The 22218-nt window shown below is 41.8% G+C and overlaps 1 protein-coding gene across 1 annotated transcript in view; it reads right to left on the minus strand.

Moving 5' to 3' along the window:
• CBL (Cbl proto-oncogene) overlaps window positions 1-22218 on the minus strand; it is a 53623-nt gene that overhangs the window by 10949 nt on the left and 20456 nt on the right. The window contains exons 3-12 of the mRNA XM_063437112.1: window positions 11123-11269; window positions 6531-6687; window positions 5658-5779; window positions 5302-5439; window positions 4861-4948; window positions 3860-3991; window positions 1691-1891; window positions 1258-1389; window positions 716-1081; window positions 147-241 (exon numbers count right to left, since the gene is read on the minus strand). Of these exons, the coding sequence (XP_063293182.1) occupies window positions 147-241; window positions 716-1081; window positions 1258-1389; window positions 1691-1891; window positions 3860-3991; window positions 4861-4948; window positions 5302-5439; window positions 5658-5779; window positions 6531-6687; window positions 11123-11269 (1578 nt within the window). The remainder of the gene's footprint in view (window positions 1-146; window positions 242-715; window positions 1082-1257; window positions 1390-1690; window positions 1892-3859; window positions 3992-4860; window positions 4949-5301; window positions 5440-5657; window positions 5780-6530; window positions 6688-11122; window positions 11270-22218) is intronic.

Consider the following 22218-nt stretch of genomic DNA (forward strand, 5'->3'; position numbering starts at 1 on the left):
AGACCAGATTTGTATTATATAGTGCATTGTTTTATTATAAAATCATGGACTGAATAAAAGGATGACAAGCTGAGATAACCATGCAGAAGTTGCAAATAGAATATTGCAAAGTTATTTATTTATTTATAGGTAAAGACAACATGTACCTGGAGGCCAGGGAGTAGATGGCATTGGCAGAGGACGACTGCTTCACTTTGGGATCATCCAGATCTATTCCAGCCAACAAATCAACACATGAATTCTAGAGAAGAATGGCAAAGAGTGAGAAAGACAGAAAACACAAATGTTTGTCAGTGAAAGTAAAGTTTGTAAGTAAAGATTGGGATTAAACAGTGTGAGACAAATCGGGAAAAAAAAAAATCTAACTGCATGGGTATCGACAGCAGTATCGACATCAGGACAGAAGAAAATGGACAGTGGAGAATGCAGGAAAAAAAAAATATATATTTTATCATTGGTTAGGGAAAACACACATTTTGTGCACATTTCATCCCTTTGCTGGTTTCAAGGCTAATACTTTAATCTGAAAACGTCACAGCCTTAGCTTTTTTTTTTGCATATGAATTAATCTCTCACTGCCTCATTCTTTGTAAATCCCTTCAAAGTTATCTTTGTAATAGAGCACTTTGTATGCCCTACAATGTAAGCTGCAAAAGAATAGAAAGCATTCCATTCATCTAAATTTGTACCCTTCTTTGCCATACACCTCACTCACTATGCCAGTGTTGTCCAAACTCTGAGTGCTGCCATGTCGGTCCCTCCTCTCATCCACATGTGAGGGCAATGTAAAAGGCAGGGAGTGGCGGTTGGTTAATTCCTTCCCTCCTGTCCATGAATCGGCCCCTGAAGTAAGACTGGGTGTGGGAGCCTTGGGCACAGAGCGGGGATTCCAGGGATCTGCCGGACGGGCTGATTGAAATGATGGAGGCTTGTCTGCAGGGGTGGAAGGCAGAGGTCTTCTTTGTGGTCTGCTGTCACCCACCATAGAGTGAGGTCTGTCTGGAGGTGGAGGAGGTGGTAGGTCTCGAAGTGTTGGGGGGACGGGCAGTGGTTTATCCTTGTGATGTATGCTGCTTGGAACCTGCAACATAAAAATCAAAAAGCAGTCAATTGCAAAACCAGGTGCTACTAAATATGGTCTTGCTTCTGGCCATACAATAAGCAAGAACACGTCAGGTGGCTAGCCAAATAGTGTATTTATATAGAGAATCCTAGTCTAGTTTAAGTTTATGAAGTTTATGAGGAACATATTCTAACCTTGGAGCTTGTTGAAGGACTGCAGGCCCCAGTGGAACTGGCAGGTCTCGGCGGTAGCAGGTCTAGACGTGGTGGTACAGGAGGCAATGAGGCTTGTGGAGCAAGAGAAAGAGGAGATGGGGGCCTTTCCACCTAAGACCAAAAATAAGTAAACTTTAAATATACTAAAGGCAAAAAAACCAAAAACAAAATAGGTCTACTTTTTTCACATTTTAAAAAGTTATAGAAGTACAAAAGATCTTCAAATTCAAATCCCTGAGCAATTAACAAGCCATGATTTCCACATATCACTGAATGAATATTTGACAAAATGACTGATTGATTTATTAACTTTAGGAACCTTTTTAGAAATGCCATGGCTGTGACTGCTTCTACATACCCAAGTAGAAGCTCAGAAGCTTTTCTAAAATTGATGCAATAATCTCAAACTCACCTTTGCTCCTGCAAGCATGAAAAGAGAATCATTGCTACAATCATCATCATCGTCTTCGTAACATGGAGAGGGGGCACCATCTAGACAGTGTCTTAACATTTCAGCCATGCCACCTCCTCTTGGATCAAAAGGATCAACCACGATTGGCTCAGTTCCTTTGATTTCACAGCGGCAAAACGGGCAGCCCTGGCCCTCGGATTCCTAAAATAAGAAAGATAAATTGCTGTAAGCATCAGGTATCCATTTCTAATGAATAGAGAAGACAAATGGGGACTTGGGTGCTAAAAAGAGGAGGGATGTTATGTGTATATATATATATATATATATATATATATATATATATATATATATATATATATATATATATATATATATATATATATATATATATATATATATATATATAAAAAATCCTTGTGGTATAGGACTGACGGTTTTATTTTCTCGAGGCCTTATTCAGACTCCTCTTTGATGTCACTGTGACTTGGAATTATACATATGGTGGGAAGCCCTTCTAGAGGAGATAATTTCCCACTTATCAGACTTGTCCTTTCTTTCATAACAGGCACTATGCTATTTCATCATATGGATTAATAAGTATAAGAAGTCTAGATCCATCTAGCTACTATAACCATTGCCAAAGCACTTACTCTCATTCTGGAAATAAGTGCACCCCCCTCAGTACAAGCTGTGGAAGACCCATGTAAGGTTAAAGGTTTGAGTTCATGTGATACCGAGACCAAAGACGCCAACCACCTATGGTTTCACTGGCTTCATCCTTTGCTTTGTAAGTTGTCAAACCTTACTTGGAGAGAGACTGCCATGACTGAAGATGCTTCTTTTAATCCTTGAACTCCTCCATCTCCCTTTCCCCTACACCATCAGTTTCATGTACCGCTTTTCCTCGCTGTACATTATTAAAGGTGCCCAGTGATGCTGGCCAACTCCTTTCTAGGTCTGACATCATCTACTGAATTATGTGGCATTACATCACAGATTATGTTTATTGAGGATCCCTTCCTCAGCTGCTAGAGTCCTTACTCTAGAATTCTTACTATGCTAGGTTTTTATAATGTATTTGTTAGGACCTGCAGGGGAGATATTACTGCAGTCCCTTGTTCCTTTTCCAGCTGCTGAGTATAAGTGACCATAACTCCAGCAGGGGGTAGAGATGAATACAGCTTCACGACAATCCTTCCCAGTAGTTAGAGTATCCTTTCCCCAAACATGAGCCAAGACTTCATGAAGGGTGTAACAGAACTAAAGCTTTATTGAAACAGGCTGGCTTTTATGGGGGTCCTCATGCAAGAGGACCTCCCAAAACAAACAAACATATTACCAATCACTGTACAGTATTTTCGTACTACACGCCCCTTCCTCTGCCTGGAAGATAGTGAGATAAGTTAAAGGTTAAATCAATTATCTCCAGGCAGAGGGCACACATTTTACCCCAACATTGGAACACCCCTTTCCCCACAAGGTATCCCCACAAAATACATATCCCCTGATAGCCCCGATCTGGGAGGCAAACATATCCAAATTTCGCCCAGATCGGTTCAGGGGTTTTTAAAAAGTGTGGAAGTCTTAGTTTACCGACCACACACGAGGCTCCTGCCCAAAATGGTTCCACGAATTCCGTGTGTGGGGTCGGTCGCTTGGGAAAAAGGGCGCAAACTGTCAAAAGTCCCGAAAATACTCTCCTGGCTCATAGGAGCGATTGTTCCCCTGGTCCATACGGGGATAACTACCGAATGCCGCTCTTCTGGGTGTTCGGCAAGTTGGAGAACCGGCCGTCCGGTAGTTTTCAGCGGTACCTCGCACGGTCGAGTGTCCGATTTTAGTTCCGGACACTCGACGACCAAGTCCCGCTGACTCGCCTCGTGCGGACAAGATGGCCGCCGTTTTCTTTTCCTCGTGGCGGGCGGCTATACAAACAACGGCCACCCAGGGAACACTCAATTGTCGGTGATGCAAACTGCCGAACGGATAAGCTATTGTTGGCAGAAAAAGGGAATTAAACACAAAACATAGAAGAAAAAGGTAGCTGGGGTCTCTTTTCTTCACAGTATTGCATTGTGTTTTATGTGTAATTTTCTCAAATAATAAAACTTCAATTTAGAAATAAATCTTAATTTTCTATCGGCATTCGGTCGCACGCTTTGTTTTTACCTGCCAGGATGTGAGACACGAAGTGCACATAAGATGCCCACAGGGCTCAATCTTGATATCCTTGTCGTTCTCCGCACATATCTTGCAGAGCTGGAAAGTGGAGCCCATCTCACAGTAGAGCTCATACTGCTCCTGGACAAGGGAAGTCACAATAGTAAATATACAAACGTTTATGAATTCACAATTATGGATATATTCAGAACGTTACATAGATATGCTTCAAATGACTTTATGGAGGTTTGCATTTGATTAATTCTATCTGCCCAATGGGTTTTGAAATCTAAATTAAAAACTAGTTAAATGGGGAACCAACACTGAATCAAACATTGAAGGTCAACTATCACTTGTGTTAACTTTTTTTTTTTGCTGCTCTGTTTCCGATTTAATTTCTATTAAAGATTTAGCCAAGCATATCACAAACCTGTTCAGCCCAGGCACACATTGCAAAAAGAGAATAAGAAACCGGAATATAATTTCATGTCTCCTTTACTCTGTATGCTCTCTATGCTGGCTGGCAGGTGCAAATGACCGAGCTTATAACGATGATTGACAGGGAGCTAAAACAGGGTGTCCAGCTGCAAGACAGAGGTGTGAGGATTACGATATTTAATGTTCACACCTCACGAATATAGGTTTGCTTCACTCAGATGGGTGCATCACAAGTGTTAAAGAAAGCCCAATCTAATATCTTACACAACCTGCTGGGAACAAATACATAATCAGGTTTGAGAAACACCTCACTTACAACTGTTTACCAATGTCCCATGACATCAGAAAGTACATTGTCTGGGTCATGCACTAAACCGTTACCCGTTGGGAATTTAGAGATGGCAAATTTGAGACAAAAAGTGACAAATCTGATATTTGGTGCATATTTGTAATTGTCATGTGAATGTGTGAAAATTTAAGGTTTAGTGAATAACCTGAAATCCTATGAGTATAGACAGACTGCAGTGGAAAATTTAAACAATCCCCAGGATGATCTACCCATATTAAGATACCTGAGTGACTTTGATGTGATCCTGAGGTGTGGGCTCACAAAGGCCCGTCAAATCTGGATTCTGGTTGCGACCGTCAGGAAAAAGGTAGCTGTGTAAAGAGGAAGTGCCAAAAGTATATAAAAAAGGAAAAAAGCCCTACTGATCACATGCTCTCTTTATCCATAACTTGATGGCTGCCATACACTAAAGACATCGCATGACATCAACATCCACTAAAATAAATCCTTTCTTCATCCATCTGAAATACATCAGCTGTAGCATATGAAAAAACATGACAACATACTCAAGCTTAAAACACAAAACAAAATAAAAACAAAATAAAAAAAAAAATATGGAGCTACAAAAGCAAATTACACAGAAATTACAATAAAATATATTTAGACGTTACACAATTCATGTTCAAGACATAGGGTAAAAGACAGGAAATTAATATAGTCTTACAATCCTTCCCGGAATCCATCGATCAGAGCCTGGAAAAGTGGTTTGTTGTGAGGGATGGTCTGCAAAATGTTTCCATCACCTGTAACATATCCAATTGCCCACTGACCAAGCCGCGTGCAACTCAGACGGAAAATATAGCTGTGCGAGAGAAAAGAAAGAAATAAATGTTTCTACAACCCAAACAAAGCATTCCTAGGAACTTGCTGTATCGTCTTTTTAAAAAAAAAAATTATAAGAGGGAGAAATCCCCCATTACAAATTCATGAACAGTATACGACCGATTTCAGAGCATCTTTCTGTATTTGCATTACTGCTTTAGCAGCTCACTACTTGCAAAACATTTTGAAAATGCTCACCTCCCAGGTTTATGGATGAACTTTTGAAGCCGAGCTTTAACCTCATCATAGGTCAGGAAAGCCATGTAACCAGGATGTGTAACAGCCAGACTATTCCAGTTCCTGAGGAGGGAAGACCACGGCTGCCAGAGAAAATACAGAAAAATTTGACACACTGACTAAATGGTACAAAACATCAATTTACAATAGCATGTGCCCATCTGTGGAACAAGGCCAGACGTCAACTCTGTCTTGAGATGAGGGTATGAGCATTAAGGCATCACAATCTAGGTTTGTCTCAATTTCTTTACCACAGTTTAACCTGTATTCAGTCTGAACAGGTCTTACAGGTTTTCTTTAAACTCATTCTAATTAAGCTTTACTTCATGACACCGTGTCCATACTGCCCACTTAGAATCTTCTTCTAAGAGAATATCTAATTTTATTAGTTTGCCCTTTAAACTTCCATGTAATTCAACCATTCTTTCCTCTCCAGTATGTCGTGCCAACGTATACGCAGGAAATGGGTCACTGTTCAAACCAGCTTTTACTGTGTTACTCTAATGAATGGTTTCCTCACTCAATAGATATGACAACAGCACCTACTTCAAGTGTACATTATCCAGTTTCCTGACATATAGCCATTTCATACCCTGTAAATTTGATATAGGGATTTCCTGTACAATTGTGTTGGCAGACCCAAGCAACAGCCTATCTGGGTACTATGCTTTGACCCCAATCTCAATAAAGCCATGTTCAGATAAATATGGTATTACCATTATTCATTCCATGGGCACTGTCAATGAGCTGATTTCCTTTACTAATCTTTTTGCAATCACCATACCACACAGACTCATATTATACAAATACAAACTCTCTTTCAAGAATACTCACCTGGAAAAGCCGTGTAAAAATATCAAATTCAAACACAGAGATATAATCGTTACATGTGAGGTCAATAGTGGATTTCAGAGCCATAGCTTCCAGTCCAGAGGATATGGGGTGAACATCATGCAAGGCATGACGGAAAATCTTCCAAGGGACAATTGTTCTTAGGAGAGAAGATACAATAATCACTATAATAAGAAGCATGTATAACAAAATGACTGCTGTTAATTAATATACTTGCCCAAAGTAAGCTTGCAAATGTTCTTTAAAAGTGAACTGTCACAAACAAAAAGGAAGGTGATACTTCCTCTGTAAACAGTGTTGTCATTTAGGTCTACAGCTTTAAGTGTAGATGTGAGTGTGTAATACATACACACACACACACACACACACACAGTTGTGCTCAAAAGTTTGGATAACCTTGGAGAATTGGTAATATATGTACCATTTTTAAAGAAAACCATGAGTGAGCTGGCAAAAACACATTTATTTTATTTCTTATGGGGTGCATATTCAACTGTAGGTTATAACAGGATCGCACAATCATAAAACAAAACATGGCAAGAAAGAAAGAAAAAAAATTAAATGACCTCTGTTCAAAAGTCTGCATACCCGTAATCTTTATACTGTGTATTGCCCCCTTTAGCATCAATGACATAATGCAGTATTTTGTCTGAGGTCCCTGATTCTTGCAGGTGGTATAGCTGCCTATTAATCTTGGCAAAATGCCTCCAGGTCATGCAAAGTCTTTGGTCGTCTTGCATGAACTGCACGTTTGAGATCTCCCCAGAGTGGCTCGATTATATTAAGGTCAGGAGACTCTGATGGCCACTCCAGAACCTTCACCTTGTCCTGGTGTATCCACAGGAGGGTCAACTTGGTCTTGTGCTTGGTGTCATTGTCATGCTGGAATGTCCAAGACCGTCCCATGAGTAGCCTTCATGCAGAAGAATACAAATTGTCTGCCGGTATTTTCTGATAACATGCTGCATTCATCTTGCCATCAATTTTCACATAAAATACCCATGTCCTTTAAAGTTCACACCTCACTAAACATTAGTGAGCCACCACAATGTTTCACAGTGGGGATGGTATTTTTCACTATAGACCTTGCTGACCCCTCTCCAAACATAGCGCTTATGGTTGTGACTATAAAGCTCTATTTTGGTCGTCACTCCAAATTACAGTGTGCCAGAAACTGAGGCGTGTCAAGGTGTTGTCGGGCATATTGTTACCAGGCTTTTTTGTAGCATTGGCGCAGTAAAGGCTTCTTTCTGGCAACTCGACCACGCAGCTCATTTTTGTTCAAGTATCGTCATATTGTGCTCCTTGAAACAACCACACCGTCTTTTTCCAGAGCAACCTCTATTTCTCCTGAGGTTAGTCGTCGATTTTTCTTTGTATCCCAAACAATTATTTTGGCAGTTGTGGCTGAAATCTTTCTTGGTCTACCTGACCTTGGCTTGGTATCAAGAGATCCCTGCATTTTCAACTTCTTAATAAGTGATTGAACAATACTGACTGGCATTTTCAAGGTTTTGGATATCTTTTTATATCCTAGTACATCTTCAAAATGTTTTGTTACGTAGGTCTTTTGACAGTTCTTTACTGCTCCCCATGGCTCAGTATCTAGCCTGCTCAGTGCATCCACGTGAGAGCTAACAAACTCATTGACTATTTATACAAACACTAATTGCAATTTAAAGTGCCACAGGTGTGGGAAATTAACCTTTAATTGCCATTATAACCTGCATGTGTTCCCTTGTGTGTCTGTAACAAGGCCAAACATTAAAGGGTTTGTAGACTTTTGATCAGGGCAACTTGGGTGATTTCTGTTATCATTATGATTTCAATAGGAGCCAAACAACTATGTAATAATATATGGCTTCATATGAAAACTATCCTTCAATAAAATAATATTTTTTGTATGATCAGTCAATATGATTCAAAATCCATGCCACAATTTCACAATTGCTGCCAGGGTATGCAATCTTGAGCACAACTGTACATACACACATACATAAACATGTGAGAATTCAGAGTGAATTTCAAACTTATTAAAATAGCTGAATTGGAAAAAATGATCTAAATTAGCTATGCTGCCAGGTCTGCTACTTTGGCCTAAAATTATTTAATTCACTTTGGATTCTCACTTCAGTGAATAACCACTAAATGATATACTGTGATTTATGAGAAAATAATGCCACCTGGAAACATACCAATAAACTACAATATTTAAAGACAAGAGGTTTATAAAGGTCTCCAGAACATGGTTCAGTTGCTGTCATTCAATTGTGGCAGCTGACTCTGTGGAGTGCATGCCTTGGTTCTGCTCAAGATTAGGGCCCAGAGGTGGATCAATGTATTATTCCATCTTCATCATCCCCATACCGTACGTGGTTCGAAATCATTAACTGCCCAATGAAGAACACAATAGTGTTGTGCAATCTAATACAACATCTTCCTATAGAGGAAAAAACGGTTTGTGGCTCAGCACATCTCAATTTTCTTTATAATTGAAATGTAAATGCTTGCTCAACCGGCCTCTTTAAAGACCAGCTTTAATGCCAGTTTTTTGTTTACATGTTATGATATGTAGCGCACAGCTCACTTCAGTGACACATCATAGGTAACGTCATCACATAGAAGGGAAAATGTTTTATGGTTCCAATAAACAACGAAAATAAATACCACAGAAACTTTGACTTTGCCGTGCTTACCACCAGTGCAACAATTTTTACAGACGAAAAATAAATACACAGTAGACCACACAAATCCAAACAGTCTTCCTAATATGGACCAGAAATAAGTGCCATGGCCAAGCAGCTACGGATATAGTATGGGTCAACCTGATTCTAGAAACATCACTAGACATTAATTCAATGTAATATATTTCCAAAATTCTCCATCAGATTTCAACTGACAAAACTGGTTCTCTAAGGTAGGAGTAGTAAGATCTTGATACAGCGATCAGGCTACATAGTCTTAGAACTTCTAAAGGTGAAGAAAATGGAATGAAAACACGACAAGTATGTTATTTTTAGATGACAAAGGATCTAGAGAGAAAAAAATATAAATAAATAAAAGAAAAAGGAGGTTCTGACATATAATATGCCCAATAATCCTTTATAGCTGGAAAGAAAGAATCTCAAGCAGCTCACGAGGACTAGAGACCTTGGTTGCACATTATGTACGGGTATAACATCCATTAAAATATATAACCAGAAGAGTCAAGGGAACCAAGCTTCTGCAACTAGCCATTTTCAACTATCTGGTTGACTTATCCACATATCTCAATTTAAGTTGCTAGATTATGATCCATCTCTGAGAACACTGCCACCAGTTCATCAACATTTGACTTTGTGTTTAAACATGGACTCTGTTCTGCCAATACCATCAATCATTGCACAAGCTTCCAGTGAACCAATATCACTACACTTCATAGTGCTAGAAGGGAAAGTGGTTTTGATCCCTAAAGATTCACATATTTGGCCAGTTTTATATATCTACTAATGTCATCACATTCAAAACTTTTTATCCCACAAAAGGAAACAATATCAGACCCCATTTACCACAATGTGAGGCTCTTGATGGGTGAACTTCTTACTAGTCTGGTAAGGGCATATGTTGCATAGCTGAAAAGAGATTTGTGTCCATCAAATTGAGCAAAATTATATTCTCATCCTGAGAATGAAGGCCCTTTTTCATGCATGACAATACCTTACTGGCCTTAGCCACTGCTGATGGACATTGCACATTGTTGCATAGTTTGTGGTCTATAACAAAAAAGTCCTTTTCGTGTGCTGTTCTCCCTAATTCTTTTCCATTAAAGATATAAGTTGCTTGTGCATTCTTTACGCCGAAGTACATAACTTTGCATTTTTCAACATTAAATTTCATCTGCCATTTGAGTGCCCAGTCCCCCGGTCTACTTAAATCCTTCTGCAGCAAATTAAGATCTTGCTCACATTGCACTACTTTACAGAGTTTTGTGTCATCTGCAAACACTGAAACATGGCTTTCAATGCTTTTTTTTCAAGATCATTTATAAAACATGTTAAATAGAAGAGGTCACAGAACAGACCCCTGAGGGACACCACTTGCCACCTCTGTCAAGCTCGAAAATTTACCATGAAGGTCAACTCTTTGTACTATATTTTTAAGCCAATGTTCTAACCAAGAACAAGCATTTTCATCTAGACCGATTTCTTTGAGTTTGAACACTAATCAATTGTGTTTAACTGTATCAAATGTCTTTGCAAAATCCAAATAGATCACATCCACTGCAACACCCTGATCTATACTTCTACTAAATCGGCTGAAGTTGCATTTCAACTGAAGCTATTTATTTTAATACATTTATATAATGCACAAAAACATGTCATGTTATGACCACTGCTTCCCCTTTAACCACTGCCCCAGACATGTACAGCAATTCACGATTCTAATTATTTTCTTCCATGTCCAGCTATATTGGAGTTGGGTCACTCACTTGTCTTGAGTGATAACAAGTCCAGTATGGAGTTCTGTTCCAGGTTTATATGTCAAAAACATTTAAAGAGAAAAGATGCTGATTTCCTAAATTTGGGTCTACTTACTTTTCCCCAAAAGCTTTCCTCCAGAATTCTGCAGCATCAGCCTTTGTTATCCGGAAATTATCTCCCTGGAACATTCCACTGGGGAAGATCCCCTTTAATTCTGCAAGCATGTGGCTAAATATGAGGGACAGTTTTGTCAGGTTCCTCCTGCGGGAAAGAAAAGAGAACAGAAAATTATTAAAACTTTATTTTTTTTTATTAAATAAATGTGAGTAAGGGACACAGCAGGAAGTGTTAAAGTTTGTTTTCCCCTTATGACACAGTCAAGTTAGAAAGTCATAATGACCCATGTAAAAAATATGGAGTAGATTAATAACATCTCCCTTCCTGACTAAGTTTCCTTCTAGCTGCTGAACCATGGCAATGATCCCAAAATCCCTGCAGCAAATTTAAACATCAGTGTCCAAAAGTCAAGATTGCCTCCTCAGGCAAACCCATGCTCAGAAAAAACCCATTGTATGCATTGGCATTTTGGTGATAAAACAGGACTGAATCAAGGATGTGGGAACACGGATCAAAATGGAGAGAAGCAAGAACACAGCATGGGGGAGTGAATAAAGAAGAGCGAAAGACTAAAAAAAAAAGTAAGGAAATGTCAACTGTGCAAGCCACAAACAAAGTTATATTAGTAGATCTGAAAACAGGCAAAGTTAGTCTTTTACAACCCCTAGTGATGACAAGTCTGTTGTGTATTTTGCATAATAAAGTAAAAGTTATTTTACCACAATCCACAGTTACAGAGTAACATAGGCTTGAAAAGCACCAGGTAATTAATTTAAAGGACCACTATAGGGTCAGGAACACAAATACGTATTCCTGAGTCTATAGGATTAAAAACACAATCTAGCTTCCCTGGCCCCCGCTTGCCACCCTAAATATAGTAAAATCTTATTTGTATTACAGTCTACAGCTGCTGGCTCTGCCCATGATCTGCCTGCTTGACTGACATCAAATGTTGGGAATAGAGTAATTTACAATGCTTTCCCTTAGGAAAGTATTGAATTGGCTGAGCTTGTCAAGGAGGTAGATCAGGGATAGAGCCAGGAACATGCCAAACACAGCCCTGGCCAATCAGCATCTCCTCAGAGGGATGGATTAATATGATGCATCTCTATGAGGAAAGTAGTGTCTCCATGCAGATGATTGACACTGAATGTCAGGGCTGCACACTATGAGGCACTCCCACCGGAAAGAACATCTAGTAGCAATACGAGGAGTGGCCACTGGAGGTATCCGTAGGCTGTAATGTAAATCCTGCAGATTCTCAAAAAAAAAAAAAAAAAAAGTGTTTACTGCAAAAAGAGTGCAGGGAATGATTATACTCACCATAACAACTATAATGAACTGTAGTTGTTCTGGTGACTATATTGTCCATTTAATAGTTTTCTTTTGTCGGTTTGCACATCTCCATTTCCATAATTGTACAAGGCAGACACATTTTAAAATATGCATTCCCAAAAGGAGCAGAACAGGAAGCTTCAAAGTTTACTGACTTTTACAGTTTCAAACGTTCAAGTTAGCATCTGAGTGACTGTCTTGTAACAAAACACCACATGAGAGCGCTTGTGAGGACATTAACAGTCGTTAATTTTGTGCACCAATACTTTGTCATCAGTTCATGTGTAAGCAAACATATTGGGGTTGTCCCTGTGCACTTCCTCTTATACACAAAAATAAAACCAAAGCATTAATACGTCTTCAGATCTGCATATTGCTGTTCGGACTTCCAAGGCATTAAAGGTTTTATATTAACAGTAACAGTGTGAGGACATTACATAAGTGAATCGGTCACGACAGATCTAGTAATAACTGTATTACGTCCATTATTGCCAGCATCAATCATGTTTCAGCGGCGGTCACCCTTGTTGTAAGACACACCTCTCCTGCATATTCCTGTCTGTTCTCTCTCTATTCACAGATTGACGGTCCAAAGCTGCGGCAATAAAACATTCTGACTTTTTCTTTCCTGTCTCCATGCTGCTGCTGGTGACTCTCTCACACATAGCCTGCAGCTCCGCTCTACTTCCCTTTGCAGCCATTGCTTTCCATTAGACTGAATTTTTGCAGGAGGGAAGCCCAGTTGAGGGTTTTTCCTAAAACCAGACATGCTGAGCACAGCTTTCTTATCTTTGTGTTGATTATCTCAGGTTTAACTCAGACTGAGCTGGCTGAAATTCATCTCTAATTTTGGGGAAATCTAGACATTTACAAGCAACTTTGCAATTACAATGTAGAGATGAAATCAGATTATCTATCATTTAAGATTACATTTTATTTGACAGGTACCTTTGAAGGGTGTGACAAGGGAAGCAGTCCAGTTTGAAATCTTGTAAACAGGTGGCCAAATTAACAGAAAAGAATGTACAGCCAGCAAGATACTTTCTCATCTGAAAATATGTTGGTCATTTGGAAGTCAAACTTCCAGTGTTTTTAGAAGATAACCATTACAATACCTTAGTACTGTAAACCATTCTTAGATTATAAGGTCCATGGTCCAACATGTATTCCTAACAATATAGTACTAGAGTACCAATTTAAGTGCCTCTAAGGAGTTGGAAGGATATTGTGCATCCGCAGCAAAACTAAGCACTGCACCAATCAGCATCTCCTCACAGATGCACTGCATCTCTATGGCGAGCGCTCCAAATCTTTATGCAGTGCGTGGACAGGCTAAACGTGGTGATGCACACAGTGCAGCACTGAAATATAAAGCACCTCTAGTGGCTGTCTGAGTGACAGCCACTAGAGGTGCTACTTGGCAGCAATGTAAAAACAGCCTTTTCTCTGAAAAGGCAGTGTTTTCATTGCTTAACCGGCAGGGACACACTATAGACCCAGAATCACTACATTAAAGGACTACTAAAGGTAACCAGACCACATCCTCAATGAAGTGGCCAGGGTGCAGTGCTCCAGTAGTTTTAACTCTGCAATGTGCAGGGTTAAACACAACTCTCGTGGCTATGTTCCAGACAGCCATTAGAGGCGTTTCTTCAGCAACGACAGTTGGACTGTCACTATATAGTTGTATTTTTCCCATATATCTACGAGAGTCACCACTGTGGTGGAATCTCGGTAAAAATAAATTTAGTAGGCCGAGATTACCACGTGGCATGTGTACGTGCATATGCTGACGTATCGATCAGTTGGATGCACGAGGCAAGATACGATCAGTAGTGTACGGAGCATGTGCAAGAATACAGGATATAGTATTCCCCTCCTCCATTGTGCTGGACAAGCCATGCGGTCAAACAGGAAGTTAATTCTTATTTGTGTTGATTGGTTAAGAGAATGTGCGGGTGGAGCTTAATATGGGAGGAGTTATATGCCTATATAAGGAGCCTGCACTATTGTCCGGGGCTCAGACTTTGCTGTATTTTGGTGACATTAGTCCCTCTGAGTCCCGATCGGTGATCCAATAAAGAATCTCTTCCTTCCTGAAGAAACCTGTGTCCATCTCTCTGTGCTTGGCTTCCGTCAGTTTCTCCGGTATCATTTGGTGCATTGGCCGGGAAGCTCATCGTTCAACGGTAGCTGAGAGGCAGAGGCGTGAGACGGTCTATCTTTGCCCACGTTCTCTACGGCTGCACCCCTGAACTTCTGCGTGGACCTCCCTTCGTCTCGGCGCCACTGGTCTGTTGTCCAGGAGATCATCGGCCTCTACGTGAGAAGTGCTGGGGTGTCCCCGTCGATGAGTGTGAACTCAGGTTCAGGAACGAGGAGGTAAGACAACTGCTGTTTTAGACGGCAGGACCCACTAGGGGTATACCGATTGTGCGGTAGGCCCAAAGGGGTTTTGAATCTGTGTATCTGCCCCCTCTGTCGGAGGGAAGGAGCGAAGGCGCACCGCTCGATCGAACGCTCTTTAGTCAGACCGTTTGATTTGGTTAGTCAGGCGGGGCGCTCTGGTGTAAAATAAGCCCTAGCCGGACACCGGTGTCTTGTCTAGACTAGCGTTCTAGGGTGTATATTTTGTTCGCTAGGTCGGAGGGACCGGGAGACTAAGCGGCGTCTGTGTAAATCCGGTTCGCTAGTTCTCATCCTATCTGGGCTAAGTGGGAAGGCGTGTAAATTTGGAACCCACTAGACTTTTGATAGTACGACTAAGAGGCGTCTGTGTAAATTCGGTCCTCTAGCTCGTTGTATAGTGCGACTAAGAGGCGTCTGTGTAAATTCGGTTCTCTAGCTCGCTATATATGTGGTGATTGGGCAGTGTGGCTAACCAAAACGTATGTAGATTGTTTTTAGGTAGTCCATTCAAGGTACTGGCCAATAGTTTAGTTGGGAATTGTAAATGTGTTAACGATTGTTTTAGTAAAGTGTATATCTTGTTAGATAGCGCGAGCTCAGCCGTCTAGCGAGAGTGTTAATAGTGTGTTGCTGTATTATAGTGCACGGTACCATAACCCTGTATATTTACTGACATTGTATAATAAGTACTAATCATTGTCGTCCATTGCATGTTTAACACCATAACCACTAATAATTGTATTGTGACCTTAACTTGTGCTTTGACCTATGCTAACCGTACTGTAATCGCTATTTGTAAAAGACGATGTTACTGGGGTGTGTTATAGACGGGTAATTCGTATATAGAGAATTATAGCGTGGGTGACTGTATAGTTACGCCAAAGGGCATAATATTGATTATATAGTGACTGGTGTAACAGCTGTGTGTGTATGGGAATTCCCTGAGTGTTATTGTTATTGTGTACGTTTCACTTGGTAACCGTACCACGTGGTGCTGTTGCCAGAGGAAACGGGTGTGACTGTTGAATAGTACGCGTGCATAGTATTCGTTGTCGACGACGTTCCATTGTTAAGTATGGGTGCGTCGCAGTCAACGATTCCGGATCCCTTAGGTTGTATGGTGAAGAATTTTAAAAAGGGATTCAAAACTTGTGATTTTGGGGTTAAGATGTCTCCTGTGCGTTTAGTTACTTTGTGTACTAGAGAGTGGCCTACTTTGGTTGCGGCATGGCCGCCACGTGGCAGTTTGGATCCAACTCTGGTACAGCGCTTACACGTGGCTGTATCAGGTAGGCCTGAACTTTACGGCCAGTTTCCTTATATTGACTGTTGGAGACAGGCCGTAAATGACTCGCCAAAATGGCTCCAGACATGCCACGAGGAGCAGTGTCGCCTCATGGTAGCTAGGACTTGTTCGTCCACTAGGACCGGTGTTAGGCCCATTTTGGACACGCCCCCTGAGTCCGAGATCCCTTTGCCGCCCCCTTACTTTCCGTTAAGAAGAAGTGACGCAAACGCAGGAAGCCCTGCACCCCTCCCCTCATTACCCTCATCCACTTCCGCTTCCTCCTCCAGTACAGGATCCACCCCCCCTCGTACTAAATCTCCCCTTCCGGAACCAGAACCCACCCCCATTAAAAACGAATATCCTGATTTGGCGCCACTTCAGACTTCCGGTCAAGCTTCATCTAGCTCGGCTCGAAGTGTTTTATTTACGACCTTTTCACAAAACCAACCTCCCACATCCCCATACCCTATCTCTCCCCGACCGGAACTCATGACTGACGCCTCTCTACGTAGCCCTATCCAAACCCGACAGTTGACTGGTGCCCAACAATTAAAGCATTATCAGATGCCTCTTCGCCTAAATCCCGGGTCAGCTTATATCGATGCCGCAGGTCAAATGGCACACGCTGACCCAGTCTTCGTATATGTCCCATTTACCACTACCGACCTTTTAAACTGGAAGACCCATAATTCCTCGTATACTGAGAAACCACAAGCCATGACTGATCTGTTCACCTCAATAGTACAGACGCATAATCCGACATGGGCTGATTGCCAGCAGTTACTAATGACTTTATTTAACAATGAGGAAAGGACAAGAATAAATCAAGCAGCCATTAAAGCATTAGAAGATAGAGCCCGTGCTTTGAACCAAGCTAATCCAGCAGCATGGGCCGCAACACATTATCCCAATACTGATCCCGATTGGAACGTAAATGGTGCTGATATGGTTCAACTCAGAGCCTATAGAGACGCTATAATTGCTGGCATGAAAGCAGGAGGAAAGAAAGCCATTAACATGTCGAAGACAGTTGAGGTGATCCAGAAAAGCGATGAAGCGCCCAGTGTCTTTTATGACCGATTATTGGAGGCGTACCGCTTGTACACCCCCTTTAATCCGGAAGACGCAGATAATTCCCGAATGGTTAACTCCGCCTTTGTCAGCCAAGCATACGGAGATATTAAGCGCAAGCTACAAAAGTTAGAAGGGTTTGCAGGTATGTCCATCACCCAACTAATGGAGGTAGCTAATAAGGTTTATATGAACAGGGATACAGAAAGTAAGAAAGAGGAAGAGCGCAAGATGCGTAAAAAGGCTGATATGCTAGCGGTAGCGATCGCAGGCGTAGATAGACGGGGCCCAGATAGAGGCGATAGTAGATGGAATGAGGAACCTCTAAGTAAAAATCAGTGCGCTTACTGTAGGGAAGAAGGGCATTGGAGAAATGAGTGCCCGCGAAGGGAACAGTCTGAGAGAGACAGACCTAGGACAGGTTATGGAAACTTTAGAGGCAGAGCGAGAGGTAGAGGAGGCCCCGGAGGGAGTAATGGTTATAGAGGGAGTAATGGGAACAGAGGAAGTGTTAGGGAAGACAGGTATATTCCAGCAGCGCAAAGGTCCCGCGATAGAGAAGGTAGGGACTTCGTAGGATTGGCTGACACGGTCATGGAGGACTATTGATACCGACCGGGCTCCATCCCCCTTGGTCGAGCGGAGCCTATGGTCGATGTATCAATAGGGGGAAAAAGGAGTGCGTTCATGATCGACACTGGTGCTGAACATTCAGTGGTGACTAATCTAGTTGCTCCTCCATCTGGAAGGACTATTACTGTGATAGGAGCAACTGGAAGAAGTGCTGAAAGACCGGTTCTTAAAAGTCGACTCTGTACATTGGGAGGCCACGTAGTAAAACACCAATTCCTTTATATGCCTGAATGTCCAGTCCAATTGCTGGGACGTGATATGCTATCAAAATTACAAGCGCAGATTACGTTCCTACCAAATGGAACAACATCTTTAAAGTTTAATGGACCTTCAGGTATTATGACTTTATCCGTACCAAAGGAAGAAGAGTGGCGACTTTATACAGTGTTGACTAGCCAAAACCCTAGGAGTGATGAGACATTGTTTAACATACCAGGAGTTTGGGCAGAGAACAACCCACCAGGACTGGCCCGCAATATTCCACCTATAAAAATTGAACTGAAACTTGGGGTTTATCCAGTAAGCCTAAGACAATACCACATCCCACAGAAGGCTAAGAAGAACATCCAATCCTATCTGGATAAATTCATACGGTATGGTATCCTAAAATTCTGTACTTCCCCCTGGAACACCCCATTGTTGCCTGTTCAAAAGCCCGGTACAGATGAGTATCGACCTGTGCAGGACTTAAGAGCAGTCAATGATGCGGTTGTTAGTATACATCCAGTTGTACCCAATCCATATAACCTGCTTGCTTTAATTCCGGGCGGGGCTACTTACTTCACAGTCTTAGATCTCAAAGATGCCTTCTTTTGCCTTCGAATTGCCACAGAAAGTCAATGTATTTTCGCTTTCCAATGGGAGAACGCTGTAACGGGCTCAAAACGCCAAATGACTTGGACAAGACTGCCCCAAGGGTTTAAAAATTCACCTACCCCATTTGGTTCAGCCCTAAGTCAAGATCTATTGGATTTCGAGTCCATCCCAGGAGAGTGTGTCTTGTTACAATATGTAGATGACTTGTTGATAGCAGCAGTTACAAAAGAAATCTGTCAGCAAGCCACGCACGATCTACTACACATTCTCTGGAAGGCAGGATACAAGGTGTCTAGAAAGAAGGCTCAGTTGTGTTTGCCAACTGTCAAGTATCTAGGATTCCATATCTCTGAAGGTCAAAGGATTATGGGGCCAGAGAGAAAAGAAGCTGTCTGCCAAATACCAATACCCAAGAATAGAAGACAAGTGCGAGAATTCTTGGGGGCAGCAGGCTTCTGTAGGATATGGATTCCCAGCTATGCGATACTGGCAAAACCTCTGTACGCAGCCATCAAAGGTACAGAGCATGACCCCTTCTTATGGACCCAAGAACAGCAAACGGCATTTGAAGATGTGAAGAAGGCTTTGATGAGTGCCCCAGCATTAGGTCTACCTGATCACACACGACCATTCTACTTATATGTACACGAGCAAAGAAGAATGGCTGTGGGAGTATTGACACAGTACTTGGGATCATGGCAAAGACCTGTTGCCTACATGTCTAAGCAACTGGATGCAGTGGCCAGCGGACTTCCACCTTGTCTAAGAGCCGTAGCTGCAGCCGCCTTGCTAGTAGCTGAAGCCGATAAACTCACTCTGGGTCAAGAACTTTATGTACGAGTCCCACATGCAGTACAGACGTTGTTGGATTACAAAGGAAATCATTGGTTTAGTAATAGCCGTATGACCAAGTATCAAGCAATGTTGTGTGAAAATCCAAGAGTGCATTTAGAGACTGTAAATACCTTAAATCCAGCTACCCTTTTGCCACAACCTACTGAAAGTCAACATGATTGTTTGGAAGTAATGGATGAAGTATTTTCAAGTAGACCAGATCTTCGTGATTTTCCCATCCAGAACCCCGATGTTCAATATTATACCGACGGCAGTAGTTATGTGAAAGAAGGGATCCGCTATGCAGGATATGCAGTGACAACAATAGACAAGGTGATAGAAGCTCGGCCACTGGCAAAAGGAACATCAGCACAAAAGGCAGAATTAATAGCACTAACACGAGCGTTACAATTGGCTGAAGGTTTAAGAGTAAATATCTATACGGACTCTAAGTATGCGTTTTTAACCACTCATGCCCACGGAGCTTTGTATAAAGAAAGAGGACTACTGAATTCAGAAGGCAAAGAAATCAAATACGCAGCTGAAATCCTACAACTATTGGAAGCAGTGTGGGAGCCGAAAGAAGTCGGTATCATACATTGTCGAGCGCATCTGAGAGGAGATGGTGATGTAACCAAGGGAAATCGGATGGCAGATAGTGCAGCTAAGCGTGCTGCTGAATCAGGAAGACAGGAGTATGTGGGGCATATAGCTGCTCTTATACCAACTCCACTGTCTCAATGGACTCCAGTTTATACAACTCAAGAAGAGGAGTGGTTAAAGACTGAACCGGGAAAGTATTTGGAGAACAAGTGGTATCAGCTAGAAGATGGAAGAATAGTTATACCAGCATCACTAGCAGTAGAAATTGTCCAGAACTATCATAACGGGACACATTCTGGGAGAGACAGTACAGAAGAATCTCTCAGGAAACATTTCTACATACCAAGATTGTCCAACTTGACTCAGGCCATTGTACGTAGATGTGTAACGTGTGCTAAAAATAATGCAAGACAAGGACCAGTAAAGCCACCAGGAGTCCAGTTTATGGGGGGACTCCCCATGTCCGATCTACAAATAGACTTTACAGTGATGCCTAAATCGGGTGGACATCGTTACCTGCTGGTAATTGTGTGCACCTATTCAGGCTGGGTAGAAGCATGTCCTACTCGTACAGAGAAAGCAGGAGAAGTTGTGAGATTCCTGCTACGAGAAATAATACCCCGATATGGACTACCCTGTTCTATAGGATCGGACAATGGTCCAGCTTTTGTTCACCAGTGCCTACAACAACTGACTCATATGCTTGGTATAAAGTGGAGGCTTCATACTGCATATAGACCCCAGAGTTCTGGTAAGGTAGAGAGAATGAATAGAACTATAAAGAACCAGTTGGCTAAAATGTGTCAGGAAACCCAACTTAAGTGGAACGTTCTCTTACCTATAGCTCTATTGCGAATCCGCAGTACCCCTACCAGAAGGATGGGCCTCTCTCCTTTTGAAATTATGTATGGACGACCACCTCCCGTACTTGGTAACTTAAGGGGGGATTTGAGTCAGTTGGGAGAAGGAATTACCCGGCAGCAGGTTGTAGAGTTGGGTAAGACTATGGAGGAGGTACAGAAATGGGTACAAGATAGATTACCTGTGAATATTTATCCCCCTGTTCATAGCTATCATCCAGGAGATCAAGTGTGGATTAAAGAGTGGAATAATGTACCGTTAGGGCCCAAGTGGAGAGGTCCTTATGTTGTTCTTTTGTCTACCCCTACAGCGATAAAAGTAGCCGAAGTGACTCCGTGGATACATCACTCCAGGGTTAAGCCAGCAGCAGTCGATTCTTGGCAAGTTACAGCAGATCCAGAGAATCCCTGCAAGATCCGGTTGAAACGCACTACTCAGTCGGAGTAACGAGGAATTATTGTGGATTACAAATTTTATTGTTACAGGTGTGAGTGAGAAGGCCATAATAAAGCCTGTCCGCTTACCATCACATAGTGTATAAGCCAGGAAAGTCTCGAAGGGACACCTGTGAAGACGAGCAGAACTCCATTCCCTGCAGCCCTCACATCCTGGAAGCTGAGGTTCCATCGCACGGACGAAGACTGAGGATGACGGCGAAAGATGTGCTTTTGATTGTGTTTATTTACATGTGTTTTTATATTCAGGAAGGTAGAGGTACCGACACTCCTAGCTGTGAGGTATGCATTAAGACTACGAGAACAGGTAACCATATTTCCCAAACCCTAATTTGGCATTCACAGTACGAGTGTAAAGGAGAGGTATCAAAATGTAGATACCTAAATATAGACTATAGTGTGTGCCATTTAGGAGTAGGAGAACCTAAGTGCTTCAGTCCAGAGTATCAACCTCGTACAATTTGGTTGACTCTCAGGAATGGAGATCCTCAGGGGACCCTAATTAATAAGACGGTGTTAGAATCCGTACATTCTTCGGGTGTTCTGCTATTTGATGCGTGTAAAGCGATATCGAGTGGTAGAAAGCCGTGGAATGTATGTGGGGATCTTAGATGGGAGAGGACGTATGGGTCTAACGATAAATACATTTGTCCCAGTAGCAAAAATAAATATGTGAGTCCTAGATGCCCAAATAAAGACTATAACTTTTGTCCATATTGGTCTTGTGTGGGGTGGGCGACTTGGGGACAGACAGTAGACAAAGACATGATAGTGACTAAGTTGCCGAC

This window comes from Pelobates fuscus, chromosome 11, assembly GCF_036172605.1.
Source record: "Pelobates fuscus isolate aPelFus1 chromosome 11, aPelFus1.pri, whole genome shotgun sequence".
NCBI lineage: Eukaryota > Metazoa > Chordata > Amphibia > Anura > Pelobatidae > Pelobates > Pelobates fuscus.